Here is a 21,258-nt window from a genome sequence, read left to right on the forward strand (position 1 = left end):
GCTTCAAAATAATGGGACAAGTAGGGGTCTAGATGAAATAATTGGTCATGTAGTAATAACTGTTAAAGTAGAATAATGGAAAAATCAGGTGTATTATACTATTCTCTGTACTTTTCTATGTTTGAAATTTTCTGCAATAAAAAGTTTTAAAGAGGTCCACAATGAGGGACATCCCTGGTGGCACAGCGGTTGAGAATCCGCCTGCCAATGCAGGGGACACGGGTTCTAGCCCTGGTCCGAAATATCCCACATGCCGCGGAGCAACTAAGCCCATGCGCCACAACTACTGAGCCTGCGCTCTAGAGCCCAAGAGACACAAATACTGAGCCCGTGAGCCACAACTACTGAGGCTATTGAAGCCCACACACATAGAGCCCATGCTTCGCAACAAGAGAAGCCACCTCAATGAGAAGCCCACGCTCCGCAACGAAGAGTAGCCCCCGCTCAGTGCAACTAGAGAAAGCCCACACACAGCAACGAAGACTCAATGCAGCCAAAAATAAAAAGATAAAATAAATTTATTAAAAAAAAAAAAGAGGCACCCACATTCAGGACTCTAGTTTTGAAATGTTTCTAATATATGACACTCTCTCCATTAATCCCCCTTAAAACCTCTTTATAAAGCATGAACCATTCAGGCAATTTTATTTGCCCCATGTGAAGTTTTATTCAATACAAAAACAGAAATACAGTTGATACCTCTAACTCTACTGTATATGGACATATAGTTACCGTTGAGAGTAAAATCAATAAATAATGGAAGAAAACAGGTAAATGTAGATAGAAGTAATCCACCCAAAGAGATGATCTACAAATCACAGAGAGAGAAAAACCAACTGACATTTGTTAAGCACCCATTATAAGCCATTCCTTAGGTCATTTAAGCTTCACATCAATGCTGGCATAATTTTTCCCTTAATTTTGTTTTTAATTTTTTTCCTTGAAGTATACAATTTTAGATTTTTTTTTAAAAAAAATTTTTGGCCATGCTTCGTGGCCTGTGGGTTCTTTGTTCCCTGACCAGGGATCGAACCTGTGCTCCTGGTAGTGAACGCACAGAGTCCTAACCACTGGACCACCAGGGAATTCCCACCCTTAATTTTTTTTAACTGTGGTAAAATACATATGATTCAAAATGGGGACTTCCCTGGTGGTCCAGGGGGTAAGACTCCACGCTCCCAATGCAGGGAGCCCGGGTTCGATCCCTGGTTGGGAAACTAGATCCTGCATGCATGCTGCAACTAAGAAGTCCGCACGTCCTGCACGTCACAACTAAAAAAGATACCGCATGCCGCAATGAAGATCCCACGTGCCACAACTAAGACCCAGCACAGCCAAAATGAATAAATGAATAAATAATAAATAAATAAATATTTACTTTAAAAAAGAGGTGATTTTTTTCAACCTCATTTTACAAATGAGGAAAATGCAGATGAGTGAGAAGTTAAGACATTTTCCTAAGGCAAGCAGCAAGTCACCAACCAGAATCTGAACCCAGGTCTTTCTTTAAACTGCATGACTGCCATTATATAATTTCACTGGTTCTTAAGTTTCTTAAAATTTCATTTCTCTGAGTCAATACTAAGAGCCTCATTAATTCTAAAAAGCCTGATTTTCTACATTTACAAGCCTAAAATAGACAGCACCAAAAAAGGCAGCCATGCTGAGACCCTCCATGAACAGTCAACAGACGCCCAACCATCTTTACACCTCACTACCTTTGCAACAACAACTTTAGAAGCTATGTTAGAAGCTAAATTAAATCCAAAAGTACATGAATATAAATGAGACATTTTATCTTTAAGTTTATGTTGTAAATGGTGAATAAAATCCAAATAATTTTGCATAGATACTTTAGTAACACACTGAATTTCTAGATTTCAGGTATAGCTAAAATAACTGATTAGTATGTCATTTTAAAAAGCAATACTTTGGTCTCATACATGAGGAGCAAATATGATTACCCTGAATCTGTGAATATACAATTTGTAAATACTACAGAATAACCTATATCATAATTAACACTTTCTCTACAAAAATGGAAAGAAACTGAAAAACTCTAGGAACTACAGCAGAAAATATAGTAGGAATTTAACTTATGAGACAGACATCCAGTGGGGAAATCATTCTCAGGCAGACAAAAAACAAACCTGTGCGCCAACAGCCTCCCTTCCCCCATTACCAAAACATTTCAAAAGCTTCAGGAACCCCAAGACCAGAGTTTGAGACACTACGGTATTAAACTGAAAAATACATTTACATATGGTCCTAGTCTCATTACATATTTTGTAGGACAAAAATGGCTTTCAAAATAAAGTACTTATACTTCTTTCTTAAAATTTAGATCACTTTTTTATTGATTGTTTAAAAAAAAGTCAAAGGGGCTAAAATATGTCAAAGCTGTTGACTGCAGAGGGAGAAGCACACAATGAAGATTAAACTACAAAGAAATGCTCAGAGTTGCTATCTGCAGGAATTTTTTTCCATATCTATCACATTGCACTTCTTTCTTTAGCAAACTTTTTTTTCCACACATACCTAATACTATAAATATATAATAAATACTCAGAATTTTAAAAACTGTAAATACAACCCAGTTGTTTTAGAGAGGAGGGAAAAAGAAGTCCTCCAAAATACGAGTGAAGTAAAAATTTCCTCATATTCAAACCTTCAAACCGCCATGGAAAATTGGAGATGGCAAAACACTGCTCCAATTGTCCACTAAAGCCTATGTGCAAAGACTTCTATTTCAACATTTCGACTAACTAATAAACATATGTTGCATCCTAAAAAATATATACTAAAACCAAGAACCACCCAAAAACCTACTCCCATCTAAACTAAGAGGAAGACAAATGGGAAACCAAAAAGCTACAGGTAACATAAAGTACTTTTCCTCATATCATGGAAAACAAAAGGCTCAAAACACATTTTAATTTTCCAAGAAAAAGACAATTAACTTACTAGCATGCTTGTCTGCAAGCATTATAAGCGTGTTGGAAATATCTCGTCGTCTATAAAAGCACACTACTTTTGCTTCCACGTTGCCAGTTGCAGTCTAAGAAATAAGAAAAATAAAAGTCATCTATACTGAATATTAGATTCAAGTAGTTTATAAAACAAAACTAGAGACAGCATAATTGTAAGATCACTGTCATTTATTGTGCCAACCACAACTGCAGGATAATCAGAGAGCTTAAAAATTCAAATCAGGACGAGTAACGTTTGTAAAAGTTCCAAGTGAAACAAATGTCAAACATAAAATAACTCATTGGCATCAATTAAAAATTAAACTAAAGTGATCAGAGAGCTTTAATGACTAAAACCATACTTAACTCTGATTTACCTTAAGAAACTAATCCCCAAAATTTAAAAAGCCACAACATAACTTAAAAGACAGTTAAACATAGTCCTCCAAACCCTCTTCCTGAGGCACAGGCTAAGTGCAAAATCACCCAGCCCCATCCTAAACACCCTCACGTTCGACTGATGGTGAAGCTCTGCAGGTGCAGGGCAGTCAACACGTGAGGTGGACCAGATAACTTGGAAATGCATTCTCAGCCCAAGGGAGTCCATGAATCCATAACGGTCAACATTCTTAGTAGTACTTACTTTACCTTCACATATGAAAGTATTAAAAACCTTGAGTTATGAACACTGAAGCTCTTATTTCTTTTTGACTACAGTCTAGAATACAATCAATATTCAGTTAGGCTGTAATTTACTGCAGCTGGGGCCCAGGCTCCTACCCTCCTATTCTTTATGAATTCTGAGAGATTTCAAGGTCAATTGTTCACTACAGAGTTCACTGTAAAAACACACAGATTACAATAAAATGCTATTGTCATTTCCAATTTCAAACAAATTTGAGAACATATTTTCAAAATTTCTCTGGGCTTACAGATACACTCAGAGAAAAAGAAATAAGTATACGTGCTGCAGTAAAGTTGTCAGTTTTATGAAGTTCAGCGGCAGTATTTTAAAGTGAGAAATAGTCCTGTAGAAATATTGCCCCTTAAAACTGAAATCATATTACATCCTAACCAAAGTGCTCCTATATTTCACAATATTGTGATCAAATACATCCTCCAGAAGTAATGATCCAGCAATCTGCTAAATGAACAGTCCAATATTCATATGTAAATAAAATCTATCAATGACTTCAATTATCAGTGCTTTATCATTTTTGTCTTCTTGAGACAAAAGCATGTTAATGGACAACTAATAAGAAAATAAATAAATAAACATTTAAAAAAAAAAATAAAAGCATGTTAAAAACCCAAAGCAAGAGTTTTAAGGCATACGTGTTTTTTTTCTACCTTACTGGTGAGTTCCTCCAATAGGGGTATTCTGTAAAGCTAATTAAATTCTTATTTGAACCTGCTTGGGGTGGAGGGGCATAGTTCAAAATAAATATTCTCTTCTGAACCACGCACACACTTGGCTATTAGGCAGTGTACAGTATTACTCTTCTTCTCTACTGTACACACACACACCCTCCCTTCGAACATTCCTCTAAAGTTGAGCTACTAAAATTGTGGTCCAAGGCCCAGTCCACAGCTGTTACTATGTAATGAAATGAGTACAGAAATTAAATGAATTACAGTATTTGAGAGTTAATTTTATATCTATTGAATCTAATAATGAAAAATGGGGCTTGCATTTTTATAAGCCTACTTTAAATTTCATTTTTCTACTGTCATTTTTAAATTTTACAAAAGCAGTCTAAGATACTGAAAATTCTTAAAATCCTCCACCACAAATAATTTAAGAAGTATAGCTCTGAAGACCTAAGTTAAATATTTTGTATATATAAAGTCACCAAATTTCTTGTGTGCGCTTCCTATGTGCCCCTGCACAAGCTAAGCACCACGGATGCATGGTGTCTGCGCTCACCGAGCCTCTGCTCCAGCAAAGATGCCTGTCCACGTGTCATCTCGTCTCCAACCTTCCAAAGCCCAGCTGTAATCATGTCCCTCACCCAGAAACCTTCACCGGTTCCCCACAACTGAAGCATAAGAGTAAAACATTCCTGACAAATTCCCAGCACTATTGTCTTTACTCCTTTCATTTCCCCTCCAGACTTCACTTCTCACTCATGGAGGCAGGAAGTAGCACCTGTTGAGGGAAGAACAGAAAAAGCTTCAAGGAGGAGGAAAGGGGGCAGAAGGTCCCTAGCTAGCTAGGAAAGAAGGAAAGGAGTCCAACAGGTGAAGCCCGGAGGACTGAGTAGTCTTAAGAAAAAAGAAGGACCTGAACAAAACCCACAGGTGGGAAAAGTGGAGACAGGTATAAAGAAGAACCTACAATGAACAGCAATTTCTTTCCTGTGTTCTTTTCTCCATTTAGGTTGCAGCCTCTTAAATCTCTATTCTGTCAGACACGTTTAGTTAAACATCCTTCAGCAATAAGGGGCTTTTAGTCAACCTCATACTCACGCCCATTTCTAACCCAGACTTAGAAAGTACATTATTAAAAAACAAAAAACCAAACGCTTTCCATTTTGGAAAGTCTATGGTCTGCTCGAACTAAAGAACAGATGGAAAAGAACTTCCTTTTCCCAATTTCTGTCCTTCCCAACAGATCCTAAACGTCAGGAGGGGTCTTAACTTGGGTTCTATAAAAGGGCTTTGAAGGGATCTCCTGAAATTATATGCAAAATCTTGTATGTGCAAATATAGATTGGGATGGGGGACAAGATTAGATGCTCAAAGAAGTTAGTGGCTCCCTTCTCCCCACCAAAAAAAGACCCAAAACATTAAAATGAATTTCAGAGCAAACTGGATGGCTAATAAAACATACAGAATATGAAAAAAAAATACAGAATATGAAGAAACATATAAATTATACAACATAACACACCAAAAAAAAAAAAAAAAACAATAGCAAATAACATTAAATTTATCCATAAGCATAACTTCCAAAACTTCCTGAGACTGTATCCTCATTCTTATGTGCACAAAGCCTTCTTCCAACATGTGTGCAGACTAAATCTTTAGAAGAGCAACACCCAAGCTAGACAGTGACTAAATAAAATTTACCGTGAAGTTGTTTTCTATTTTAACTTTATATTCTTCCTCCAAAAGATCATCATCACTGTATCTGAGTACAGTTTAGAGGAGAGGAAAAGAGGGTATGTAAGATAAGCAATGTCGGTGAGAAGCGGCTGCAGCTCTGGGCAGAGGGGGCAGGAACCCGAAGGCGAGCAGGGGCCGGGTGGGCACCACGGCCGGGGTCACCACCACGGAGGCGGTGAAGCGCTGAGACCCAGGTTCCGCAGCTGCAGGCCAGTGACGCGGAGGAGAGGGCCGAGTGCCTCCCGCGGAAGTGGAGGGAGAAAGGCGGCCCGGGAACAGGCTCAAGCTGACGCGGCCTCCTTGAACCGCAGGATGCAGCTGGTTGAAAAGGAGCTGGACAGTGCCCAAGAGCACCTGGCCACTGCCCTGCAAAAGCTAGAGGAAGCTGAGAAAGCTGCTGATGACAGCGAGAGAGGTCTGAAGGTTATTGAAAACCAATCCTTAAAAAAGGAAGAAAAAATGGAGCTCCAGGAAATCCAACCCAAAGAAGCTAAGCACACTGCAGAAGAGGCAGGTAGGAAGTACGAAGAGGTGGCCCTTAGGTTGGTGATTATTGAGGGAGACTTGGAAGGCAGAGGAGCGAGCTGAGCTCGCAGAGTCCCGTTGCCGAGAGACGGATGAGCAGGTCAGACTGATGGACCAGAAGCTGAAGTGTCTGAGTGCTGCTGAAGAAAAGTACTCTCAAAAAGAAGACAGGTATGAGGAAGAAAGATTCTTACTGATAAACTCAAGGAGGCAGAGACCCGTGCTGAGTTTGTTGAGAGATGGGCAGCCACGCTGGAAAAGACAACTGATGATTTGGAAGATGAACTGAAATGCACCAAAGAGGATCACCTCTGTACACAAAGGATGCTGGACCAGACTCTGCTTGACCTGGATGAGATGCAGAGCGCCCCAGTCCCGCCCTGCGCTGACCCCGACTCCGCTGAGGCCAGAAGCTGACCTTTAAACTGACGGCTGATCTTTAACTGGAAGGCTGCCTTCTCCTTTCGCCACGTCTCCCACCCCCACCCCTGTGTCCTTTTTGCCAAACTGTCTCTGCCTCTCTCCAGAGATTCCATTTGGGCTAGAGGCTGAGCATCTTTGGGAACAACGTTTAAGGGAATGTGAGCACAATGTTAAGTGTCTTTAAAAGCATGCTGTGATGTACACATTTTGTAATTACCTTTTTTGTTGCTGTTGATGTAGCAGCCATTTGTAAAACATTCCAGATAATTCCATAGTTCTGAAGCAGCAGTCTAATCCCTTTCTCACTTTTGGAAGGTAACTTTTCAGCTTAATGCATACTGCCCTCCCCGTAGAGGAGGGGAAAAGGTATGGGCCTGCCTTCCTGAGAGCCAAACAGCCCAGAGAAGGACTCCATTTTGGGAAGCCTTATTGCTCTGTAAAAAGTACCTGCCAAACCAGAAAGGTGATTCCAGAAGGAGTTAGCCAAAAAAAAAAAAGCGCTGTTCAGGTTTTCAGCTTTACGGTATCTTTGGGCAACTTTTTTTTTCCATCAGAAGTGACCAGATGAGATTAAGATGGTGAGACCTCTGAGGCCAAATCCTTGTCCCAGCTCTACCCCATTCCCAATCACTCACAGAATGGATCATGTGCCCCTTATTTTGAGGTGACCACTTATTTGCTCTCCCGCCTCCTTGAAAGAAAGGAAAGAAAATTATGTTCTACCACTGATTTCGCCATATGAAACTCATCTCATCACCCTTTTCTGGGTCTGAAGCTGCTGTCTCTAAAACTGCCATCTCATTGTGTGTTGTAGCAGTTAGTCCTGGAGAAATCTTGAATAGCTTATACACAAAATTGTTTTTAAATTTTATATTACTTTGAAATTTCGCTTCTTTGGGGCTGGGGCACACTGGTCACCCCACCTGGCTGTGACAGCCCTCTACAGTCTGGGCTGGCAGTGTGCTGATCTTTCAACGTTTCTTTCCCTACCCAATCTCCCCTTTTTGGTGAGGGCTCAGTGAGGTCAGTTAGGTGTGCATCCTACAGCTTAATTGGCTTAAGATGTACTCCCCTTTGGTGTGGTCTCCTTGGGGGCCAATTGGGGAAAGAAAAAACAATAGTGTAACTGTTTTGATACTGAACATTGATAAATGTCTTTTTGAAATAAAGAACCAGTCCCTCAAAAAAAAAAAAAAGAAGAGAAAACAATGTCGAACTGTGTTTATCAACCAATATATTCAGTTTTGCACCTAAAAGTTCTGGGGAAGAAAAATTGAGACAAAAGTCTATTTCAGGACTTCCCTAGTGGTCCAATGGTTAAGAATCTGCCTTCCAATGCAGGGGATGTGGGTTCGATCCCCGGTCAGGGAACTAAGATCCCACACACCACAGGGCAACTAACCCTGCACACTCTAGAGCCTGCGTGCCGCACTACTAAGCCTGTGCGGCACAACTAGAGAGCCCGCTCACTGCAACTACTGAACCCATGCGCACCAGAGCCCACTCGCTGCACTAAAAGATCCCACATGCTGTGGAGCAGCTAAGCCCATGCGCCACAACTACTGAGCCTGCGCTCTAGAACCGGCGAGCCGCAACTACTGAGCCCATGTGCCCCAACTACTGAAGCCCGCGTGCCTAGAGCCCGTGCTCCACAACAGGAGAGGCCACCGCAATGAGAAGCCCACGCACCGCAGTGAAGGGTAGCCCCTCGTTCACCACTAGAGTAAGCCTGCGTGCAGCAGCAAAGACCCAATGCAGCCAAAAATAAATTAATTAATTTTAAAAAATAATGATATATCAAGTGTTCTTAAATTCATTATTTGGATTTTCTAATCATGTTAAATTTCCCCACTTAGCCAACTTGACCTCTGACCCGCTCAAGGCCTTTCTGGAACTCCTGTGGCCCCTTTTCCTGAGGCTACCTCCTTCTCATCCTTTAGGCCTCAACTTCAATGTCCTTAAAGTCCTTCACTCCCTATCCAAAGGAAGCAACCTCTGTTATTCTCTATGTCAAGGGTCAAGGCCCTTGCTTATTTCCTTTCTAGAAGTTAACACCATTTATCGCTATTTTCTTTACACCTGTTAACTCATCTTTTCATGTGTCTCCCTCATGAGAACGGAGACCCTGTGTGGGCAGAGACCATGTCCATATTGGTCACTGTTGTACCTGAGCCTAGCATAGTGCCTGCTACATAACAAGTGCTCGAGAAATATTTAATTAATTACTTAAAATGAGATCTCTCACATCCCTTTAGAAATAAAGGTCCTATGTAAATATTTAGTAATTAATTAGCCTATTGCAGTTCCTTTTTATCAATACTCCATCCAAACTGCCACTCTCTGGAATTACAGAGACTCTGATCTCTCACAGTTCAGTCACCCTCAGTCCCCTAAGGACTGCTCGTATATTAACCACTCTTTGAGAAAGCAGAGGCGCAGGGAGAAGGTGAGAATGTGGGGGAGGGGAGGGACTTTTGAAGTGAAGAGTAATATAATGATAAAGAAGTGCGAAATGATCCAGGTTCCAGCTAGATGTGTAACCCAGGCATTTAAGTTGCTTAACCACAGTGTGCTTCACAACAATCCATGATCCATCTACCTTAAAGGTTTAAGGTACTGTGAGGCCCAAAAGAGGTGACAAACGTGAATCCCCAGATTATATGCTTCCAGAGCGCCATGCTCTGATGTTTGTAAATTTAGCACAGATGCAATTTTCCTTCTGCCTGTGGAATTACTTAGCTGATGTCCATCTCCACTACTAGACCTATCTTGTTCATCTTTCAGTTCCTAAAAGTGCGTCTCTAAAAGCAGTAGGTCCCCAGAAATATTTGTAAAATGAATGAATCAAAGTACTCTGTAAACAGTAAAGCCATGTACAAGTATTAACATCAGACATCTGAGAAATTCATTAATTCAAAAACTGTTTACTTAACTATGTGCCAGCCACTACTCTAAGGCACTTCGGATGCATTAGTGAACAGAAAAGATCTCTACACACATAGAGCTTACATTCTAGTTTGGGAAAACAGGCAATGAAAATATAGGCACAACTCATTTTATTGCGCTTCGGTTCACTGCACTTCTCAGATATTGTGTTTTTTTTAACAAATCAATGGTTTATGGCAACACTCGGTGGAGCAAGTCTACGCCATTTTTCCAATAGCATTTGCTTACTTCGTGTCTATCCCATTTTGGTAAATCTTGCGGTATTTCAAACTTTTTCATTATTATGGTATTTGTTATGGCAACCTATGATCAGTGATCTTTAATATTATTTTATGAAGGCTCACTGAAGGCTCAGATGATAGCTAGCAATTTTTAGCAATGAAGTATTCTTCAATTAGGCCTGTACATCTTTTTTTAGACATAATGTACACTTAATAGACTACAGTATGGTATAAACACAACTTTTATATGCACTGGGAAACTAAAAAATTCATGTGACTCGTTTTACTGCAATATCTGCTTCATTGCAGTGGTCTGAACTGAACCCACAATATCTGAGGTATGCCTGTAAACACATTAATTAAGTATATTTGAAGGTGATAAATGATGTGGGGGAAAACAGCAAGGTATGGGGGGCTGGGAACAACCAGACAGTCCTAAGGTGGGTGCATATGAGAAACAGCCGAGAGGGTCCAGTGGTTAGGACTTGGTGCTTCACTGCCATGGCCCTGGGTTCAATCCCTGGTCAGGGAACTAAGATCCTGCAAGACGGGTGGCGCAGCCAAAAAAAAAAAGAGAGAGAGAGAGCAACAGGCAAGAAAGAGCTTACTGCACTTAGAGCCGAATGAACAAAGCAGGGAGCAGCCAGAGAATACAGGTCTCATAGGGCAATATTTCTCCTAGAGTCCTAGTTAAGTTTCCAAGTAAGCTGATGCAGTGAACAGTGTGGAACTGCCTAAATTCTTTTTTTAAGCCTTTTATTTATTTATTTATTTGGCCATGCCGAGCGTGGCTTGCAGGATCTTACTTCCCCAACTAGGGATGGAACCTGGGCCCCAGCAGTGAAAGCACCGAGTCCTAACCACTGGACCACCAGGGAATTCCCTGGAATTGCCTAAATTCTTTTACCTTACATCAATAACATAAAAGAGAAGCATACCAGGAAGACATCTCAACAGTTCCCACCCGCAGACTGACCTAATCCTGAGGCCATTTTCTTCATTTGGGGGTGGTCTCAAATACTATGGAAATTTTTAAAATGCAAGGTCCCCGGGGTATCCCCAAAAGTGAACCAAGACCTCAACGCTCATAAGCCAGGCATGCCCTTGGCCAATCTGGTTTCCTGGGACTCAAAACGGGACCAGAGTCTCCAGATGGTATTTTGGGGGAAAGGTATTAGCTAGACAGCCCCCAAAATTTTAACGATGTGAATTCTCACCAGCTACACAAGTAACCCTCAACCATCAGAAATCTATGGTCCATGTCATTTATGATTGTTTGAGTGCCTCCACTGTGAAAGCTCAGCTACTGCCAACACATAATGCTTCCGATGTCCTGGACACCTGCGATTAGGGACAAACCTTGATGTAAAAATTTTATTTACTTGGGCCTAAGGTGCAAAAAGTCACTTTATAATTATACCAAAACTGTCTTCTTATTAGTTAGCCTAGTCTAGAATTTTACAAATTCCCTTAAATATCATATTCCCTAACTTCCTCCTTCTCAAGCTGAAAGAGGAAAAAATTAATTTAAAATTAATTTTTAAAAATTTTAAAAATTAAATTAAATTAATTAAAAGATAACTAAAAAGGGAGAAACACAAATTATGACTTCAAATATAAACAGGGACTGAGTTACAGGAGTGACCTGCTCTGAGAAGCTCAAAGCAATCTGAAGAAATCTTACAGATGTTACATATTCAATATCAACATTTAATATCAGAGGTAATTATAAAAAGCAAAAAAATATTCAGAATCCTGCATAATTCTCTAGTCTGAAATCTCTACTTTCAAAGAGTGTGGAACTTAAAGTAAAATCACCTCTTATGCCCTTTACCCAATTACCCTTCAATGGGCAACAAATATTTCTTAATATTAGAATCAAGAACACTCAGTGTATACCTTGTTGAGTTCTTCTATCCTTCTGATGAGGTACGGATTGCTAGAGGAATTCTCAAAGTAGACATAATCTGTAATTAAAGGAAGTAAAGAGCTTAATCTTTTCAACATAAAGTTCACGTTTGTCAATTTATGACTTTTTATATTAGGTAATTCACATTCAAAATGAAGCACGCCCGTGATTCATTTCCTGGTAAAAAGCAAACTGAGTAATGCAGCCTCAATATATTATCTTTCTTATGTGCTTACCATTCACAGACCCTTATTTTCCTGGCATTTTCATTTCAATTAATTCATTAATTCATATTCATTTCAAGTTCTCCTAGACTTCTGTCCCACATGTGTCATTTCTTTAATAAACAAAAAGACACCTCTTATCATTGAGTAGTCAGAGCTGACTAAACATGTGTCTTTCATACGATAACTGCTTCCACATCTTTTCACTCCAATCCAATTTGCCCTGGAGTAGGCTTCTCACATAAAACTATTGACCTAAGACAAATTCAGAGCATCTTGAAAGGCTTAGCAGCCCAACGTACATTTCAATCACCAACTTACAAAAAAATCAGGTGAGCAGAGCAGAAGCACATTGACAAACTTTTTCACAGCTCTTTCTAGGAAGATGAGGGGGCGAAAATGGAGAGGGGTCACTTTTTGAGAGGCAGAGCTCTGTGGAGGTGATAACCAGCCTTTCTAATACCATATTTACCATATTTAATCCAGATCCATTTTGGGTCTCGTTATAAAGCAATTGCTGCAGCCTTTCAACAAAAAGGATATAAATTTTCAAGTGTGGTTTTTCCTCTCATCTAATAGGCTCACTGGAAACTTCCCACTGTGTGTTTATTTGAGAGGCTGGGCTGCAGTGTTATTGTCTATCTTAGTGGCTCTTTCCCGTCTCCCTTCTGCAAAGTGGCCTCATTTAGCCAGGCCATTCCCACCACCATCCATCAAGGAGCTCGGCTAATGAGCAGAGAAGAGCCAGTCTTACACACAAACACGTCACTTATCTGAATTATTATTTTACCAGGAAAAGAGGGAGGAGGGCGTCTTGAGTAGGGAGAAAGTTTGTTTGACCTTATTTCTCTCTTCTGCAGAAGGCTGGGAAGGAGGCAGACAGCAGAGCAAACGTCCAGGCAGAGCTCCACTCCCCACCCCAGGCTGCGGTGCCCCGGCCCCTCTAAGCCCCATTCCTGGGGGGGGGGGCTGGACAAGAAACGTAAGGGAGAGGGACGAAGGAGAGGTGCAGGGCCCTGTCCCCGCAAACAGGCCTATCCAGCTGGGCCCCTGGCTGGGCCCCCATCGCCCCCACCCACACCCCCAATGAAGGGGAGCAGTAGAGGAGAGATGTCCCTCCACTCTCTCCAAACCCCCAACGCCTAGAAGCCACGCGAGGAGAGACCACCCTCGTAGGCGGCTCGACGGCCCCTGACCCCCATGGGGGTTTCACGGGTTGAGGTGGGGTGGCATCTGATAGTTCATACCCCCAAGTACAGGCCTGGTCTAAAACCCTGGTTGGGATGTGGGGGTGTGGATGGGCCCCGGCCCCCTTGTGGGCCACGGTGGGGGAGGGGGGCAGCCCCGGCCCCCTCCGCAGGCCCCCAGCCCCATGAGCCCTCAGCCGGGGCGCCCGTGGCTCCCAGCGGTTAGGGTGAACTCGCCCCTACCCCCCACTCCCGTAGCCCGCTCCCAGACGGGCCGGGTCGGGCCGAGCCTTCCTACCTCCGACCCGGTACATGTTGGCCGCCATGTCCGCCCGCCCGCCCGCGGAGCCCGAGCCGAGCCCCGCCCGCTGCCGCCGCCACTGCCGCCGCCGCCGCCGCCGCCGCCTCAGCCCCGGCCGCCGCCGCCGCCGCCGCCGCCGCCGCCGCCGCCGCCGCCGCCGCCGCGCCTAGCCGCGGGGGGGAGGGGAGGGAGGGAACAAGGGGAGGGGGAAGTGAAGGGGAGGGGGAAGTGAAGGGGAGGGGGAAGTGAAGGGGAGGGGACGCCGAGGGGTGGGAGCAGGTGCCCGCCCCCAGCGCCGGGCTAGCGAGGCCGACTTCCCGGCCCCCCGGGAGGCCGGAGCGCTTGGGGCCAGCAGGGAATTGGGGAGGGAGGGCGGCCTGGGGGACCTAACTGGAAGTGGAGGGCGTACCAGCGTACCCCGGCACCTGCCCACCCCGAGACAGGGCTTCCTCCCCGCTTCTGTCCCTGGAGAGACCCAGTCTGTGTGACCTCGAGCACGTGAGCCCCTGTCTCGGTGCAAACACTTGGATGCAAATAAGTGCTCGCAGCAGGGCGCCTTCCTCGTGGTGATGTTAATGCGGCAGGCCTGGAGATGGCAGGCCCTGGAGCCAGGAGGACCCCAGGTGCCTGCAGCTTCTCCGGGCAGAGACTTATCTGGGGACAAGGCTAGAAAAACAGGCCCCTTCCAAGTCTACCGTAACTACGTTGTCAGGTCTATCCGCGTTCACCCCAAAACCGGGCTGAATAAAACCTATTTCCCCACACCTGGAGGCCTTGCCTCTAGACAGGCTTGCAGTGCAGCCCGGCTGGGAGAAGAGACCATTAGAGGAGGGGGGCTTCCTTTGCCCTTACGGGAACAGGGCCCTACAGTTCATCATCACCACAGACCCTCAAAAAAGAGATCGTGCCAATCAGCTTACTGTTGATGGACTGTTAACTGGTTATGTACCTAAAGCTTTTAAAGTTATTATTTTCCCATGCGAATTCTCTAGACAACCCCTGTTTTCTCAGCCTTCATACCCTCACAGAAACAAAGAACCAAGTAGAGTTGAATCTGAGCTGGCTCTCCCCCAAAATGAACACAAACAACTTTCTTTAGAGAAGCCAATCCATTCCAAGCTACTCCCAGACGTTGTTGTAAAATACACATGAAGATGATCCCTTACTGTCCTAGGTTGTTAGGAGTTTCTGGTGCTTTACAGCTGTGTGTTGTTGACTCTGGCTTTGGGGTCTGTGCAGGGATGGGAAGTGTCCCCAGAAAAGAAGATTGTGTTTTGTTTGTCTGGTGATGGCATTTGTGACGGTCCATTATCACAAATTACTGAGGTGAAAAAAATAATTTTCTAGATAGCTGAGGGAAAGTAAAAAAATAAAATAAAGTACCTTTGCCTGAATTACCTTGATTGTGTGACCCAAGTTTCTTTAAGTATAAAATGGGGGCACACTAATTCCACTTCACAGATAGGGTAAGGATCAGTTGTGATATCTTAAAATGCTTTGTAAACCATTCAGCACAGAGCACTATGCAAATACAGGTGTCCGTTGCTTTTTTTTAACTCAAGAAAGTTTCAGATTCCCAAAGGTTTTATGCCATGAGTCAAATTGTGATCCTGCATCAGCTCTTTTGACCTAGAGAAAAAAGCAGAAGTGTTTTGTTATGCACACTAAATAACTGTTATTTCTCATAACCCTTTTACGGGAGATCCCACGGAAAACATATTGTGACGTATCTGACATCACCCTCTCCATTTCTGAGCTGACACCTAAATAGGTTGAATAATTTAGCTGGAGTCAAACCATAAACTGGCAGCAGTATTGGGATAATTCAGCCCTTTTCCTTTGGCCTAGAAATCTCTTAGCCAGGAAGAATTTCTCCAAGTGAAAAGGCCACCTGGAAACCATAAACTGCAAAGGAATAATAGATCACAAGCTCTACTAAGGGGTTTTCCCATTATTTTTGAATAAATGAGCAATTTCTCCCCTTCAAAATATTTCTGTTAGTTCCTTGTCTCATTCTCCACAATTTTGTGCACCTTACCAGGTACTAACCACAATAAATGGGCAAAAAGTGCCAGGAAAACTCCCTCCATCCGTACCTACCTCCTCCCCTTAGGAACAGCCTTATCCAGGAGCCCCAACCCCACGCCCTCCATGAAAGGGCTCAGAGTTTGGGGGGAAGGGGATGAGTAGTAGGAGGTAATGATGGTGGCAGAACCCAGGCTCTTCCTTCCTCTAGATTCTGTGTAGTTTTTTTTTTAATTTAATTTATTTATTTTGGGCTGCGTTGGGTCTTTGTTGCTGTGTGTGGGCTTTCTCTAGTTGCGGCAATCAGGGGCTCCTCTTCGTTGTGGTGCACAGGACTCTCATTGCGGTGGCTTCTCCTGTTGCAGAGCACGGGCTCTATAGCACAGGCTCAGTAGTTGTGACTCACAGGCTCTAGAGCGCAGGCTCAGTAGTTGTGGCGCACGGGCTTAGTTGCTCTGCGGCATGTGAGATCTTCCCAGACCAGGGCTCGAACCCGTGTCCCCTGCGTTGGCAGGCGGATTCTTTTTTTTTTTTAATAAATTTGTTCATTTATTTATTTTTAGCTGCATTGGGTCTTCGTTGCTGTGCGTGGTCTTTCTCTAGTGGAGGCGAGCAGGGGCTACTCTTCGTTATGGCGCACGGGCTTCTTGTTTTGGTGGCTTCTCTCGTTGCAGAGCACGGGCTTTAGGCGTGTGGGCTTCAGTAGTTGTGGCATGCAGGCTCAGTAGTTGTGGCTTACAGGCTCTAGAGCGCAGGCTCAGTAGTTGTGGCACATGGGCTTAGTTGCTCCACGGCATGTGGGACCTTCCCAGACCAGGGCTCGAACCTGGGTCCCCTGCACTGGCAGGTGGGTTCTTAACCACTGTGCAACCAGGGAAGCCCAGATTCTGTGTGTTTAACCTCTTTCATCTCCAGATCCTGGGCCAGTGTCTTCTACATAATAGGTGCTCAATATCTGAAAGAATAAGTGCCTGTGAATGATGGGCTCAACATAGAGAACCAGGTGCAGGGTTGAATGCAGGGACTTTGTCTAGGAAACTTTTATACCTCCTAATATCAAAGAGGTATGCACATAAGAGAGTTCAGCAAATGTCTCTAGATTGGAAAAAAAAAAACATACGAAGAAGGGTGGAAAAGCCTGTGCCTTCAAAGAAAGCAAAGGCACTTCTACCTCCTCAGGCTGCATGGCTCAGATCACAAACTTGTCATCAATCAGCCCAAACTTCACTCCTAGTTTGACTGTTCAGCTTTAACACCTTGAGCAAGTTGCTTAACCCCTCAGGTCCTCAAGTTCTACAAATCATGACTAGTGATTGACACCTATGGCGAATGCTTATGCTAAAAAGTGAAATATACAATGTGTTGGGCACATGTTAAGCTTCATACTTACATGTCACTTCTCTGCATTCCAGCCATCCTCATTACTAACAAAGAGGGGTCTCTCAGATCATGCCAGAAACCCCAGGGAAAATCCAGCCTCCGCAAGGGTAAAATTTCCTGGCATGGCCGTTGTGATTAAAGAACCATGATAAGGGATTGCCAAAAGGGCCAGAATCTTCCTTGTGCAGTCCCCAGCATCCCACAGCTTAGCTGGAAAAAAGTGGATGCTGCAAGAAAGCTATAGATAAGACAGAGGGTTGGTTTTTGTCTCAACATCAGGATGGAATTTTTATACATGCAAAAAAAATAAAGGCTGGCCAGAGTCTGGGAACTTTCTGATATTGAACTCAAGAAAGCAGCCTGGGGGTCTAGAATGTAATTAATCTGAAACCAGATGCCAGTCTTTAGATAAGTACCATATCTTGTCCTTTGTGTTTTCTTTGATTTCTCTCTCTCTCTCTTTCCCTTTTCTTTCATTAACTTATGTGTTATTTAGTAAAAATTCTTCTGGAAAAAGGCCAGTCTCTCTCAGCTATTCCAAGGTGGTCCTGGGTTTTACAAGCAGATGACTGTATTCCAGAAGAAAGCAAGAATCAAAGCAATGGAGCCCCTAAGGGAAAGGAAACCAGAGTTGGAGTTTCCTAGCTTCTTTAGCCATGGAGCTTCTCCTTCCATTGATCCCCTGTGCTAAAAACATGAAACCCAGGACCAGTCCCAGATCTTGATTTTTGGAAGTGTGTGTTTTAGGATTCCATGGTTCTCTCATGCCCTCAAAGAGGAGTTAGCTCAGCCATTTGGTTGCATCCACAAGGAGGTTCCTTCTCTAGCGACAACATTGCCTCCAGATACTGGAAAAGGGACTGGAAATCACAACGTAGACAGGGATGAGCCCCTGGAAGGGTAACCTAATTGACCTAAGTGCTCTTATTTTTCTTAATCTATAAAGTGCTGGAGTGCTGTGGATTTGAATTGGTGATGATGACAGCACAGGGTGTGGGGTCAGGAAATAGAATCCTAAAAGGCAACGGGAAGCGTTGAAGGGATACAACAGGGAGTGTTTGTAGGAATGACTCAGATAGCAGCAAAGAAAGTGGATTGGAGAGGCTGGAGAGTCGAGTCGAGGCTGTGAGATCAGTCGGCAGGTTGATGCAAAGGGATGATAACCTAGAGTAGAGGCAGTGGGATATGAGAGATGTAGATGGGTTTGAGAGAGACTTAGGGGGTGGGAGCTACAGAATCTGGTGCCTTTGGGGAGGTTTGGAGTAAAAGGGTAACATCTGGTTATCAGCAAGTGGGTGGAGAGAGATGTGATTCAGTGAGTAGAAAGTACAGGCGGGGAGGCAAGTTGTGGGGAAGAGGGATGGTTGACAGGTTCAGTTTTAGACAAGTTGTGTACAAGGTGCCCTTTGAGCGACTTCCCTGGCGGTTCAGTGGTTAAGACTCCACACTTCCAATGTGCTTCCAATGCAGGGGGTGTGGGTTTGATCCCTGGTCCGGGAACTAAGAACCCACATGCCGTGCGGCACAGCCAACAAAAAAGAGGTGCCGGGCTTCCCTGGTGGCGCAGCGGTTGAGAGTCCACCTGCCAATGCAGGGGACGCGGGTTCGTGCCCTGGTCCGGGAGGATCCCACATGCCGCGGCTGGGCCCGTGAGCCATGGCCGCTGAGCCTGCGCGTCCGGAGCCTGTGCTTCGCAACGGGAGAGGCCACAACAGTGAGAGGCCCGCGTACCGCAAAAAACAAAAACAAAAAAAGAATGAGGTGGATGAACAGACCTGGAGTTTGAGAGATCTGGGCTAGAAATACCCTCTTCTGTGTCACCATCAGCTGAGAACCAGGTCTGTCTTGTCTGAGGAATAAACCAAACCCTGCCCCCAGGGGAAGAAGCAGGTTCCCTGAGTCCTTCAGCTTGGGAGAAAACAGGTTTAGCCGGTCTAGGTCCAGGAGATCAGAGTCCAGGTCCAAATGTGCAAACAAGCAGGGCACAGGCAAAGAGCCACGCAAGTCACTGACCAAGACAGATGGTGAAGACAAGGGGGAATGCCCAGGGCTGACCTCCCACAGGCAAAATTCTCAGTTGGAGAGAGTTCTGCTCCCAGGATGAAAAAGGCAGCTGGGGTAGGAGGGTGGGAGTGGGGGATGAAAAGAACAGGAAGAGAAGGGAAGGGACACAGCCTAATAAAGCAAATCTGCCTATTTCCTAACTTAACCCTCTTGCCTCTAAGATGGTATAGTGGGTTGAATGGTGGTCCCCCAAAATATATATCCACCTGGAATCTGCGAATGTGACCTTATTTAGAAAAAAGGTATTTGCAGATGAAATTAATGATCTGGAGGTAAGATCATCCTGAATTAGGATTGTCCCTATATCCAACGACAAGTGTCCTTGTGTGAAACAGAAGAAGAGAGGACACAGAGTGAAGAGGAGAAGGCGTGTGAAGGTAGAGGCAAAGACTGGGGTTCTGAGCTATAAGCCAAGGCAATGCCAAAGACTGCCAGCAACCAACAGATATTGGAGAAGAGGCGTGGAATAGATTCTCCGTCAAAGCCCCCAGAAAGAACTAAGTTTTCTGGCACCTTCATTTCTGGCTTCTGGCCTTCAGAACCATGAGGGAATAAATATCTGTTGTTTGAAGCCACCCAGGTTGTGGTAATTTGTTGCGGCAGCCCTAGGAAACTCATACAGACGGTAACCACCCCTTGATTTTAAGTAAACATAGATTCAGCCAGGAAACACTGAGCACTATATACAGAGACTAAGGGACATACAGAGACTAAGCTGAATAAAAGAGAGATACATAGGGAGAAGAGGGCCCAGCACCGCTCCACTTAAGTCCTGCTCAGATCCTTTAGAGCTCAATTTATCTCATCTTGGTTTGTCTCTCCTTCTGGCTGACATGGTTGGCTTAGTAGTGCTAAGAGAAAGGAACACCCAGAGGCGATGCCCCTCAGCTAAGTGCCAGTGTAAGCATCCCCCCATTTTTTTCTTCCCCATCACACCTGTGAGCTATCACACATTCCCATGAGCAACAGCAGATTACCAATAAGGTAATGCACCTTTTAACCCCTTAATTGTGTTTGTCAGGAAGCACTCTGGGAGTAGGGTGGAGGCTACCAAGAATAGAAGTCTCGTCTACAAAAGTGCCCTTTTCATTCAACAAGTAGATAATGAGTACTGTTAAAGGCATTGAGGATACACCAGTGAACAAGATAGACAAAGCAAAAAAAAAAAAAAAAAAAGATAGACAAAGCACCTGTCTCCCTGGAGCTTATATTCTAGTGGAGAAGACAGAGAATGACCAAGTAAATCAATCCATAGATATGCTAGTATACAATCATAAATGTCCTACAGAAAGTAAATCCGGATAAAGAAACAAAAAGTTATGATGGTGGTCAGGGAAGGCCTCTTGGACATAAGAACTCAAAAGAGACCTAATGATGGGATGAAGTGAACTACTGGGACATGTGGGGAGCAACATGCCAGGACAAAGGAACAGCAAGTGCCAAGTCCCCAAATCAAGACTCAGCCTGACCTGATCGTGACCTAGGAAGGCCAGTGGAGGTAGGAGATGAGATCAGGGAAGTGAGCAGGGTCCAATCATGTAGGGCCTAGGAGGCCACGGTAAAGTGTTTGAATTTTGTTCTAAGTATAATGGAAAGGTTTTTAACACAGGAGTAACAGGGATCTGATTTATGTTTTAAAAAGATCAACTGGAATATGAAGAACACAAAGTAGAAAGGGGCTAGTCTTGACTTCCAATTCAATAAAGCATGACTGGAGGGCTTCCCTGGTGGCGCAGAGGTTGAGAGTCCGCCTGCTGATGCAGGGGACACGGGTTCGTGCCCCGGTCCGGGAAGATCCCACATGCCGCGGAGTGGCTGGGCCCGTGAGCCATGGCCGCTGAGCCTGTGCGTCCGGAGCCTGTGCTCCGCAACGGGAGAGGCCACAACAGTGAGAGGCCCGCGTACCGCAAAAAAAAAAAAAAGCATGACTGGGGACTTCTATGACAGTGCAGCGGTTAAGACTCTGAGCTTCCACT

At 44.1% G+C, this 21,258-nt stretch overlaps 1 protein-coding gene and 1 pseudogene across 14 annotated transcripts in view; one reads left to right on the forward strand and one right to left on the reverse strand.

Moving 5' to 3' along the window:
• Nucleotides 1-14,194, reverse strand: part of MTA3 (metastasis associated 1 family member 3) — a 169,905-nt gene extending 155,711 nt beyond the window's left edge. For 6 of the 14 annotated variants that reach the window (XR_004521825.2, XR_004521826.2, XM_033838651.2 and 3 more), the window contains exons 1-3: nucleotides 13,811-13,942; nucleotides 12,092-12,159; nucleotides 2,965-3,058 (exon numbers count right to left, since the gene is read on the reverse strand). Coding sequence is in view for 11 of the 14 variants with exons in the window: in XM_033838651.2 (XP_033694542.1) it covers nucleotides 2,965-3,058; nucleotides 12,092-12,159; nucleotides 13,811-13,838 (190 nt within the window). In the remaining 3 variants the exon portion in view is untranslated. Of the gene's footprint in view, nucleotides 1-2,964; nucleotides 3,059-4,896; nucleotides 5,119-12,091; nucleotides 12,160-13,115; nucleotides 13,733-13,810 lie in introns of those variants that run through there. The other 8 variants (XM_073791403.1, XM_073791402.1, XM_073791408.1 and 5 more) reach the window with 7 other exon arrangements.
• Nucleotides 3,490-7,019, forward strand: LOC109551141 (uncharacterized; annotated as a pseudogene).
• Nucleotides 14,195-21,258: the final 7,064 nt, after the last annotated feature.

Source organism: Tursiops truncatus, chromosome 14 (genome assembly GCF_011762595.2).
Source record: "Tursiops truncatus isolate mTurTru1 chromosome 14, mTurTru1.mat.Y, whole genome shotgun sequence".
Lineage (NCBI taxonomy): Eukaryota > Metazoa > Chordata > Mammalia > Artiodactyla > Delphinidae > Tursiops > Tursiops truncatus.